At 42.0% G+C, this 13,246-nt stretch overlaps 1 protein-coding gene across 1 annotated transcript in view; it reads right to left on the bottom strand.

Moving 5' to 3' along the window:
- Positions 1-13,246, bottom strand: part of LOC110489877 (2-oxoisovalerate dehydrogenase subunit beta, mitochondrial) — a 74,823-nt gene that overhangs the window by 44,778 nt on the left and 16,799 nt on the right. The window contains exons 7-8 of the mRNA XM_021562836.3: positions 4,391-4,488; positions 2,871-2,981 (exon numbers count right to left, since the gene is read on the bottom strand). Of these exons, the coding sequence (XP_021418511.1) occupies positions 2,871-2,981; positions 4,391-4,488 (209 nt within the window). The remainder of the gene's footprint in view (positions 1-2,870; positions 2,982-4,390; positions 4,489-13,246) is intronic.

Below are 13,246 nucleotides of genomic sequence, written 5' to 3'. Positions count from 1 at the left end.
ACTCAGTAATTTGTTATATTGGATTTACCCCAAACATAACACTTTGTATACAGGTCAAAAAGTGAATTGCATCACCACATTTTTTTGCAGTATTACTTAAGTGCCTTGTTGCAAACAGGATGCATGTTCTGGAATATTTGTATTCTGTACAGGCATTCTTTTCCCTCTGCCTATTAGGTTAGTATTGTGGAGTAACTACAATGTTGTTGAGTCATCTTCATTTTTCTCCTATCACAGCCATTAAACTCCATAACTGTTTTAAAGTCATCATTGGCCTTATTGTGAAATCCCTGAATGGTTTCCTTTCTCTCAGGCAACTGAGTAAGGAAGGAGGCCTGTACATTTGTAGTGACTGGGTGCATTAATGCCATCCAAAGTGTAATTAATAACTTCACCCTGCTCAAAGGGATATTCAATGTCTGCTTCTTTTTTTACCCATCTACCAACAGGTGCACTTCTTTGCAAGGCATTGGAAAACCTCCCTAGTCTGTGGTTGAATCTGTGCTTGAAATTCACTGCTCGACTGAGGGACCTTACAGATAATTGTATGTGTGGGGTACAGAGATGAGGTAGTCATTAAAAAATATATTAATGTCCATGCAACTTATCAAGGGACTTGTTAGCAAATCTTAACTCCTGAAATGATTTAGGCTTGCCATAACAAATGGGCTGAATACTTATTGACTGAATACATTTCAGCTTTCATTGTTTTATTAATTTGTTCCATTTTTTTATTTTTTTATTAACTTAATTCTACTTTAACATTATGGGCTATTGTGTGTAGGCCATTGACAAAAAAATAAAAAATTCAGACTGTAACAACAAAATATGGAAAAGGTCAAGGGGTGTAAATACTTTCTGAAGGCACTGTATGTGGACAAAATATACAGGCCTCGCTTACCTCCTCTCCCCCCATTCCTCTAGGCTTGAATGGACCATAACTTTAAACTCAAGACATCATTAGAATACTTTGAAAGGCTAACAAAACAGTTTCTCTCCTCCATTACATAATAACACGAGTGAGTGCTACGGTTACTTTAATCGCGCGGCAAAGTAGAAATACAGCCCTAATGAAATCATACCAGCTGTGGGAGAATAAAGTTGGAATTCAATCAATCAGGAACGGCAGAAACTGCACTATAGAGAAAAATAACATGGTTTCTGTGCCACATTGAAGGGAAATTTAAGTGCTAAATTACACAGTCTACTGCAGGGATCATCAACTAAACTGAACAAAAATATAAAAAAATGCAACATGCAACAATTTCAAAGATTTTACCGAGTTACAGTTCAAATATGGAAATCAGTCAATTGAAATAAATTAATTAGGCCCTAATCTATGGATTTCACATGACTGGACAGGGGTGCAGCCATTGGTGTGCCTGGGAGGGGATAGGCCCACCCACTGGGGAGCCAGGCCCAGCCAATCAACAAGAGTTTTATTAGACAGAAATAATCCTCAGCCATGTTTTTTGTTCCGCCTGAGGAAGTCTGACCAGAGACCACTATGATGACACACCAAATGTGTTTGAGGGATCGTTGGAAAAGAGCAGGAATAGGATTTTGTAGCCTACTGTCCAAGCCATGTCTTCCAATAGTGCAACCGCTGTCGGCATCCAAAGAACAAACAAACAAAATAAAAACTCTAAGGGCAAGGACAACAGCAGTGATGTAGCCTACGGGCTACATATTATTGATATCTACATAGCGCATTGATGTAAATCACACTGCTGCCCTCTCATTTAGCCATTTGCGCCTTACTTATTGTGGCAATTGTGGATGGCTGTTCACAATTGGATATGTATAACGCAAATGGTTGAATTGAAGAAGTTTAAGCTGCATATCAATAATTTTTGAGGCCAGTGGACAGCCTGTGAAAAATGCGCTCTTGCCTCAGCTGCATAGTGCGGATCCCAGCCTATGGGATAAAAAAGTTGAAAAGATTTGGCATGGGATCTCAGATCCGCAAATCCTTGTACAGCTGCACCACTGAGAGCATCTTGACTGGCTTCATTACCGCTTGCTATGGCAACTGCTTGGCATCCGACCGCAAGGCACTACAGAGGGTAGTGCGTATGACCCAGTACATCACTGGGGCCAGGCTCCCTGCCATCCAGGACCTCTATACCAGGCGGTGTGAGAAGGCGGCCCTATACATTTTCAAAGACTCCAGCCGCTCAAGACAGACTTTTCTCTCTGCTACCGCATGGCAAGTGGCACCGATGCACCAAGTCTGGAACCAACAGGACCCTAAACAACTTCTACCCCCAAGACATAATACTAATCAATAGTTAACCAAATAGCTGCACGGACCCTCATTGACCATCTTTCACACTAATTATTTTGACTCGTTACATATGCTGCTGGTACCAGCGTTTATTAATTATCCTGCTGCCTAGACACTTTACCCCTACCTATATGTACATATTTACCTTGGAACCGCACATCTACTCGGTACTGTTACCCTGTTTATATAAGTTTATATAAGTTATTATTACTCATTGTGCATTTATTCCTTGTGCTATAATTGTTTCTATATTTTTCTCTGCATTGTTGGGAAGGGCCTGTAAGTAAGCATTTCACAGTTAGTCTACAAAGGTTGTTTACAAAGCCTGTGACAAATACAATTTTATTTTGATGTTTGAGGGAGTCTTGTCTAATGTCTTAAGGGGAAAGCAATCTAAAAGTAACTGAAAGTAATCAGATTACGTTACTGAGTTTGGGTATTCCAAAAGTTAAGTTACTGCTAATAATTTTGGACAAGTAACTAAAGTATTACATTTAGAAAGTAACCTACCCAGCCCGGAGTGTGTGTGTGTGTGTGTGTGTGTGTGTGTAGGGAAATGTATATAGCCTAGCATGCGTCTTACCTTGCAAACAGTCTCAGTGTCCCAAGGCAAGATGGTCTGTAGATCTATGAGTTCGCAGGACACACCCAGCTTCTCCTGAGCCATGTTGGCCACTTCCCTCAGCACATGAATCTGCAAGGCAGGAGTCAGCGATCAAGGCCATGTATTCCATTCTAATCCAGAATGGATTTTAGAACACATCATAATAACATCAAGAACCCCTTTTAGAGTCAGCAGAAAACCACTGCACAGCACCCCTTATTAACTTTCAAGTCAGTTTGGACTAACGGAGAAAGTTGCTTGGATAGACTCCATGTTTATTGGCAGATTAGACTGCTGTGCCTGTGAATCACCGGCAATCTAACAGCAGGACATACTGGCTCCATCGTTATCCCTAAACGGTGCATCAGGGCTTTGAGTTTGTCTATGAATGTGTGTGAGGGTTAATGAATAAAATCTATTAAATGTGTGGGTCTTGAGTGATAGTCATGAGTCATAAATCAGACAGGCAATTGATTAAAAAAAAGGAACACAGCAATCTATAGGCTTCTAGCCCATATAGACACGAGTCTACAATAGGCATATTAAAAAGATAAATATTATATTCTGGTGTTAGTCAACCTTGCTAGAGATGACTACTAATATACTGAATATTGTTGAAGCAATGATATAGCCTGGTACTTCTGTCAAGATATGAACAGGTTTAAAGTGCGCAATAAAATGCCAACGGTCCTCTGAAACTTCACAATATAACAGTAGGGATTTTCAGGACTGGCAAAATGAACCCCTCTGTTACGCTCATTAGCAGGCCTTCACGGCAGGATCCAGGCGCGGTTCCGACCGCTCCACTTGTGAGTTGTTTTCTTTTCACTCGTCCATGGAGGGCTGATGGATTACCGGAGTAATGGGGTGGCATTTTAAAAAGCCCCGATTTCGACTACTTGGGTGGATTTTTCATCTTTGCAAAATGACGGCTTTGAAGGAGTTGATTTCCCAGTTATTCCAGGCCCTCAGGCTTAGACCCCCTCTGCTCTTCAGCTGTACCTACATTAGTCTCCTTCTCTGGGTGGGTTAAGCCCATTAAGTGGGCTAGCATAATCTTTGTAAGGGGCAACGACACCAAGAGTGCTATAGAGACCATAATCCTCTCCTCAGGAAAATAAATCAGGGGGACAGGAGTTGAAGACAATGGAAGGCCTTGTGTAGACGTGGACTGTTAACACTGTGGAGCAGCATCGGTCCAACGGAGACGTCAGTGTAGACACGATAAACCACCAACCCCTGGTGAGAAAGCCCCTGTTGAGAGGCGTGGGCTTGTGATGGAGATAGGAGGTAATCCATGGCTCGTCCGTGTCGGCTTAAAAATGTCAAAGTCCCAAGATGTAATGCGGATGTCCCTACTCTGCCCGCCTCCATACCATAAACAATGACTTCTGGCTAAGGTCATGACTCATGAACAGTCATAAATAGATATATAGCTCCATCTCCTCTATGGCTCAAGTATGTAGAATCAACCCATGGCTCCTTCTTCCACGTCTCACCTGTGTTCCCCACGCGACCAGAGTGACGTCACTTCCTTCCTGTATTACCTCGGCCTGCGAAAGTGGGATGGTGTAGGCCTCTGTAGGGACCTGCTCCACTGCAAAGCAAACAAAGAAAAAACAAAACACGACCTCCATCTCAATTGCTTCAAAACCTGTACTCTCATCTCCTCCCCTTCATCCGCACTGATTGTAAATTAGTTGACAGGTGAAACCCTATGGTGGAAGCTAATCTTGCAGATCAGTGCAGTGAAGGAGAATATACATATTTTTTTAGAAAGAGCCCAAGTATCTTATCAGTACGGCCAACATGACCTGGTGCACATACGGTACACGCTAGGAATATAATTGGGGGTCAAAATCCGAACACACATTAATCACTCTGTTATGGCCAACTGTGGTTGCTCTGTCAAACGATGGTCCATAACCACCCGTAGAGCTCAATGATGGAGTGGATGACAAGAAGGGAAATAACTGGCACACTCACAAATGAAAGCCTACAATCTGTGCTTCCAGTTAGGAACAAAGTCTCTGGCCCATTTGAGATGCTTTTCCCAGACCTCATCAATCACAAGGAGCCTTGTGTGCGCGCTTCTCTATGGTCCTCTGTTGCTATGTTTGTAGAGCATGACGCTTGCAACACCAGGGGTAGTGGGTTCGATTCCCGGGACCACAAATACCTAACATTTATGCACGCATGACTAAGTCGCTTTGGATAACAACGTCTGCTGAATGGCATATTATTATTAATAAGAAAATAAATCTATGCGCTAACAATATCTAGTGAACAACTATAGGCCAGTCACCCTGATCAATGTGGACAACAAAACATTTGCGGGACAGGATATAGTTCAAAATGTGTTCCACACACAAGGGACATTATATTCATGCATCCGACCCTTTGGCACCCTATTTGTAGTAATCTTGGAGTTCCTAAACACTTGGTGGCAAAAAAAAAAAAACCTGAGGCACCAACATAGCCTATTATGTAGTTATTTGGTAACAACATTACACAGGTCTTTGGCACTCATCATACACAGCTTTGACCCTGACAAGCAAGATAAGACCTTTAGAAGGTGTGTGTGGGTGTTCAGTGGGGAGACTGGTGCTCTTTAAAAAAAAAAGTATCTTGCAAGGTAACACATGAACTGCAACAGCCACTGGGAGTACTATTCATACTCAAGGGAGACATTACGGTTTCCGACTCTCCTCTTCCTGGAACAGTCAGGATGACTTCCACCCATTCCCCCTCTAGAGGTTAAGAAACAGGCTGCTGACTGAGCTCCCTCTGGCAAGCCTTTTCCCAACCCAATCCTGAAGTCAGTGTGTGTGCTGGTACATGGTTCAAATGAATCATAGATTCACCTATAGGCCACATGGGACATTTATTTACAATTAAATGGCTTCCAAATTTAAGTGACGTCAGGGATGAGAGGCTGCTTATTTTGGTTAATCAGTATCTCTCAGAGCAAGTCATCTAATCCTCAGGGTTATTTAGAAAGACGTGGAATTGGAAAAAGAAAATGCACTCTTTCAAAATACCAACTCCAATGATGGAATTTCAAATTATTTCTCTCTCGGGAACATCTTGAGATTCTTCTAATACGTAAGCATACAGTAAACTACTAAGTTAACCTTACACAGAAAGCCACAACAGGCATCAAGTAAAATCCCACCCCTGCCACCAACGAACAAAACAGTGAACTACTGTTGACTGGATTCAGGGATCTTTATATAGTGGAATTTCATCAACCTCCTCTGGTGTACATAGCTTCCCCGTTTCAGACCGTGACACAGCAGTCATTTTATAGTAGTAGTGACCGATCTTACTCAAGAAGACCAATGTCAGGCGGTGATTGCCTTTTTTCAGTCCCCAACTCACTTAAAGGAAGTCCACTCAACATCCAGCTGTGAGATCATAACCTCACGTGACAATGGTGATGTATAACAGTCTTCATAAAAAAATATTCTCTTAATATTGGGAATCTCTGTCACTAACTAGCCTACATTTAACTACGGTCCTGATAAAGCCAGCGCTTGTGGTTCCATCCCCTCTGGCTTGGTAAGAAAAGAAAATGACTGTTTCAATGAAAAACATTACATGACATCATCTAAACAAGCATCGCTCAGAGGGATTAGGACCCGGCACGAGGTAGTGCTTTCTGCGCTTTTCGGAAATTAAAGTAATTCCCTAACTGCTACCAGTTCTGAGAGCCCTATGGGAAACAGACGAGCGATTGTTGACACCAAGTTCGGGGGGAAAAGGAACAAAATGGGGTCATTTCGCTCTGGGGAAACATAGCTAGGAGATATTTTCACGAAAGGAGAGAAATATCCATTAGGTGGTATGCCATGGAACTATTTGAGTCAGACAAGAGTTACTTCTCCTCAAAGAGACGCACCGAATCTCTCCCTCTCTGACGTGGTTTCCTTAAGTCATAGACACTGTACACAATTTGGACCTGCATATCCCACTGTACTTCCAAGTAACTGGGTTTAGTCCATCTGAAAATGAAACAACAAACCTCACAGAAAGACCTAGGGTTTTGTTGAGGGATGTATAAAACTGAGGTGCTATTCCATTCACATTTTGAGAGACTGAGACAGTAAGTGTCATGGCTCATATGATTTTTACTCTGCAGTAGGAAAAAAAGGCTGCTCTTGACTTCCTGAGAAGCATCAAACACAATTTGACATCCAAAATAAAAGATAAGGAGTGGAAAAATACATGTGGCAACTGCTTTTCTGTGCCAAGAACATTGCAAAACTGAAACATATCCTTGCAGGCCCTAAAGAGGTAGAATTCAACTTGATTGTTAAACTATATTACTGTGACTAACAGTTCACCTCACTATATTACTGTCAGACTAGAGCTGGGTTATCCCAAAAGGCTGCCCGCAGGCCAAATTCGGCCAGCGGGTGATTTTATTTGTCCACCCCCCCCCCCAAGTCCTTATAGCATAAAGTCTGTAAAAATCACAAGGAAAAATCAGCTAAAAGTTATTTTAATTTAGGAAGTTTACTACTATTCCCACCCATAAATAGAGAGGCATATGTGATCATATCGCAATGTAATCAAGGTTTGAAATGATTGTTTTTGTCAAATACTATATCTGTTTGGGATTCTTGCGGTCAATAGGCCGCATTATTTATAAGTATGTTCCCTCTCTCCGTACATCCGCTCAAGGAAAAATCAACCCAGGGTTGAATGTAAATGGAGACACCTGCAGTTTAGGCAATAATACACTTCAGACATGCATAGAAATGGCACCAAAAAACTTTTTTTTTTTTTTTTTTAAGTCAACACTGCCACATATCCTATATTCTGCCATTTGGAAGCATACACTCACGCTAAGTTAATGACTACATTATAAACTGCACACTGATGACAGCATAGCTTTCCACATTTAGCAGAATGTTGCATAGTGTCACAAATTCCCTGACAGTGCCTCTTACTAGCACCTCACAACCCTTTCAAGTTGCACACTCCACTCCCCATCCAACCAGGAGTGGTGCCTGAAAGTCTATGGGTACCATAAACTGACCTCTCAAACTCTCTCGGACCTGTGTGACCTGGCTCTTATTGATTGCCAAGGAAGTAGCTATGGCAGTTGCTAGGGGGCCAAACACCCTTCTGACTCTCCAGGTCTCACACTACACAGTCTCCAAGCAATTGCAGAAAGGGGAGCAAGCTCCTACACCTCAGCCCTGCCCAACAACTGGACTCCTCCATATCTCTGTGGACTTGTGGGATGGTGTGAGTGCACCAAGTGAGTTGTGACATCTGTATGTTGTTCTTCATAGATAGTCGTATAACTGCTGCCTATTGTGCGTTGCTTTTCTGTTTACTTTGTTACGTAATCTAGGGTTGGCCGATGTCAATCTTTGTCCTATCGTGACTATGTAAATGATATGATGGTATTGCTCCCTATTGCCCCCCCCGCAATTAAAACATAAAAATAACTCAGCTAAAACCACCATTGGGCTATGGCGCCAAATCACATGCTAAAACTGGACGAATCATGACGAAAGATAATATTGTTGAAAACCTGGGCAGAGAAATCAGGGAAATCTTTTCTAATATTAATTTATGGTGGAGCTTCATCGTGGAACCGGTTTGTTTATGTGTGTGTGTGTGTATGGCACTTACCATGATGGAGCACAATTGCCCGAGCTCGTTCTGCCCCTGACCAAGGCAGTTAACCCACTGTTCCTAGGCCGTCATTGAAAATAAGAATTTGTTCTTAACTGACTTGCCTAGTTACATAAAAAGGTCAAATAAAAAAAAATGTAAGTGTCAGTCACACAGGCTGTCTTGCCATATTAATTCTGTGAGCTGCTCCACACAACTACCAGTTGAGCACTGCATGCTCTTACTACCAGACAGATTATTCCGCTAGGCTGTGTGTGGCATGCATGTCATAAATAATCTACATAACGACCTAACAGCTTCGGGAATTTGACAGTTTGTTTTTTCATCAATCACATAGATTGAAAATAGCATTATTACTACAATATTACCCTCCAAGCTAATCATTAAGCTCGAGGCCCTGGGTCTGAACCCCACCCTGTGCAACTGGGTCCTGGACTTCCTGATGGGCCACCCCCAGGTGGCGAAAGTAGGAAACATCACCTCCACTCCGCTGATCCTCAACACTGGGGCCCCACAAGGGCGCATGCTCAGCCCCCTCCTGAAATACCTGGTCACCCATGACTGCATGGCCAGCACGCCTCCAACTCAATCATCAAGTTATAAGACGACAACAGTAGTAGGCTTGATTACCAGCTATGACGAGACAGCCTGCAGGGAGGTGGTGAGGGCTCTGGGAGTGTGGTACCTGGGAAACAACCTCTCACTCAACATCAACAAAACAAAGGAGATGATCGTGGACTACTTCTGGAAACAGCAGAGGGTGCACCCCCCTGTCTACATCGACAGGACCGCAGCAGAGAAGTTGGAATTCTTCAAGTTCCTTGGCATACACATCACAGACAAACTGAACTGGACCACCCACACAGACGGTGTGATGAAGACGGCGCAACAGAGCCTCTTCAACCTCAGGAGGCTAAAGCAATGTGGCTTGTCACCTAAAACCCTCAAACTTTTACAGACACGATTGAAAGCATCCTGTCGGGCTGTATCACCGCAAGGTTCTCCAGAGGGTAGTGCGATCAGCCCAATGCATTACCGGGGGCAAACTACCCTACCCGCTATCATCCAGAAGGCAAGGTCAGTACAGGTGCATCAAAGCTGGGACAGAGAGAGTGAAAAACAGCTTCCATCTCAAGGCCATCAGACTGTTAAACAGCCATCACTAGCACATTAGAGGCTGCTGCCTATAGGCATAGACTAGGAATCACTTGCCACTTTAAGGAATGGAACGCTAGTCACTTTAATAATATTTACATATCTGGCATTACTCATCTCATATGCATATACTGTTTTCTATACTATTCTACGGTATCTCATTCACTTAATGTTTACATATCTTGCATTACTCATCTCATATGTATATACTGTTTTCTATACTATACTATTCTACAGTATCTTAGTCCCTCACTCTCTGATATCGCTCGTCCATTAGTATAAAGTCTTAATTCATTCCTACTTAGATTTGTTTGCATTGCGTTGAAGATGGAAGTTTACATACACTTTAGCCAAATACATTTAAACTCAGTTTCACAAATCCTGACATTTAATCCAAATAAAAATTCCCTGTCTTAGGTCAGTTAGGATCACCACTTTATTTTAAGAATGTGAAATATCAGAATAATAGGAGAGAGAATTATTTATTTCAGCTTTTGTTTCTTTCATCACATTCCCAATGGGTCAGAAGTTTGCATACACTCAATTAGTATTTGGTAGCATTGCCTTTAAATTGCTTAACTTTGGTCAAAACGTTTCAGGTAGCCTTCCACAAGCTTCCCAGAATAAGTTGGGTGAATTCTGGCCCAGTCCTCCTGACAGAACTGGTGTAACTGAGTCAGGTTTGTTGGCCTCCTTGCTCATACACACTTTTTAAGTTCTGCCCAACAATTTTCTATAGGATTGAGGTCAGGGCTTTGTGATGGACACTCCAATACCTTGACTTTGTTGTCCTTAAGCCATTTTGCCACAACTTTGGAAGTTTGCTTGAGGTCATTGTCCATTTGGAAGACCCATTTGCGACCAAGCTTCAACTTTCTGACTGATGTCTTGAGATGTTGCTTCAATATATCCAAATCAATTCCATCCTCATGAGGCCATCTATTTTGTGACGTGCACCAGTCCCTCCTACAGCAAAGCATCCCAACAACATGATGCTGCCACCCCCGTGCTTCAAGGTTGGGATGGTGTTCTTCTGCTTGCAAGCGTCCCCCTTTTTCCTCCAAACATAACGATGGTCATTATGGGCAGTTCTATTTTTGATTCATCAGACCAGAGGACATTTCTCAAATTTTTTTGACCCCATGTGCAAACCGTAGTCTTGCTTTTTTATGTCGGTTTTGGAGAAGTGGCTTCTTCCTTGCTGAGGGGCCTTTCAGATTATGTCGATACAGGACTTGTTTTACTGTGGTACTGTGGTACGGACACTTTTGTACCCGTTTCCTCCAGCATCTTCAAAAAGGTCCTTTGCTGTTGTTCTGGGATTGATTTGAACTTTTCGCACCAAAGTACGTTCATCTCTAGGAGAGAGAATGCGTCTCCTTCCTGAGCGGTATTTTATTTTATTTTATTTAACCAGGCAAGTCAGTTAAGAACAAATTCTTATTTTCAATGACGGCCTGGGAACAGTGGGTTAACTGCCTGTTCAGGGGCAGAACGACAGGGGTTTGAACTCGCAACCTTCCGGTTACTAGTCCAACGCTCTAACCACTAGGCTACCCTGCCGCCCCGGTATGACGGCTGCGTGGTCCCATGGTGTTTATACTTGCGTACTATTGCTTGTACAGATGACCGTGGTACCTTCAGGCATTTGGAAATTGCTCCCAAGGATGAACCAGACTTGTGGAGGTCTACAATTTTTGGCTGATTTCTTTTGTTTCTCATGATGTCAAGGTAGGCCTTGAAATACATCCAAAGGTACACCTCCAATTGACTCAAATTATGCCACTTAGCCTATCAGAAGATTCTAAAGCCATGTCATAATTTTCTGGAATTTTCCGAGCTGTTTAAAGGCACAGTCAACTTTGTGTATGCAAACTTCTGACCCACTGGAATTGTGATAGTGAATTATAAGTGAAAAAATCTGTCTGTAAACAATTTTTGGAAAAATTATATATGTCATCATGCACAAAGTAGATGTCCTAACGGACTTTCCAAAACTATAGTTTAACCTCTAGGGTAGAGGGCAGCATTCGGAATTTTGGATGAAAAGCATGCCCAAATTAAACGGCCTGCTACTCGGGCCCAGAAGATATGATATGCATATAACTGGTAGATTTGGATAGAAAACACTCTAAAGTTTCCAAAACTGTTAAAATAGTGTTCGAGTATAACAGAACTGATTTAGCAGGCGAAAACCTGAGAAAAATCCAAGTAGTTTTTTTTTTTGGTTTTGTGGTTTTCTATTCAATGCCATTACAGTGTCCATTGACTTAGGACTCCATTTGCAGTTCCTATGCCTTCCACTAGATGTCAACCGTCTTTAGAAATCGTTTCAGGCTTGTATTCTTATAAATGAGGGAGTAAGACCAGTCTGAACGAGTGGACCCTAACGTGACGCAGAGTTTTTTCAGGCGCATGTGCATTTCTTGTTTACCTTTTATATTGACAACGTTATTGTCTGGTTGAAATTTTATAGATCATTTAGGCTAAAAAACAACCTGAGGCTTGAATATAAACATCGGTTGACATGTTCTATGAACTTTACGGATACAATTTGGATTTTTTTGTCTGATTGTTTTGACTGAGTTTGAGCCTGTGGATTACTGAAGAAAATGCGCTAACAAAACTGAGGTTTTTGGATATAAAGAGACTTAATTGAACAAAAGGAACATTTATTGAGTAAATTAATGTCTTCTGATTGCCACCATATGAAGATCATCAAAGGTAAGGGATTAATTTTATCTCTATTTCTGAGTTTTGTAACGCTTCTGCTTGGCTGGTTACTGTTTGTAATAATTTGTCAACTGGGCTATGTTCTGGCCTAGGTATGCTTTCGCTGAAAAGCATTTTATAAATATGACACTGTGGTTGGTTTAACAAGAAGTTAATCTTTAAACCTATGTAAAATGTTTTGTTTTCTGAAGTTTTATAATGAGCATTTCTGTAATTGAATTTGCCGCTCTGCAACCTCACTGGATGTTGGCCAGATGGGAGGGACGCTAGCGTCCCACATACCCTAGAGAGGTTAACAAGAAATGTATGAGGGGTTGAAAAACAAGTTAATGACTCCAACCTAAGTGTATGTAAACTTCCGACTTCAACTGTATGTTGTTAGATATTACTGCACTGTCAGAGCTAGAAGCACAAGAATTTCGCTACACCCGGAATAACATCTTCTAATCACGTGTATGTGACCAATAAAATTTTATTTGAACACAATCCCAGAAGAGACAGAGGGAAAAACGGACATACGGCTCGTTTTGGATCGAGTGGTTTTAATACCTGAGAAGAAAAATAATGTTCTGGGCATGACAACTTTTTAATGCCTTAATCAAAACAATCTCACAACTTAATTGAATAGACTCTTATCACCCAAAGCCGTGTGTGGAAATTATAGGCTTTGTTGAAAGGGATAATAAGAGGTCATTCTGTCGTGAAGGCCGTCGATCCCTGCTCTAAAAGCCAAAAAAAACGATGTAGGCCTGAGGCAGGCGCCTTAGCCAGCATGCTGCCAGTCCTGCTAGAGCTAGAGTGGACAGCCAGCCAGA

This window comes from Oncorhynchus mykiss, chromosome 2, assembly GCF_057628025.1.
Source record: "Oncorhynchus mykiss isolate SJ-2025 chromosome 2, ASM5762802v1, whole genome shotgun sequence".
Taxonomy (NCBI): domain Eukaryota; kingdom Metazoa; phylum Chordata; class Actinopteri; order Salmoniformes; family Salmonidae; genus Oncorhynchus; species Oncorhynchus mykiss.
This window is presented reverse-complemented; position numbering and strand designations above follow the sequence as displayed.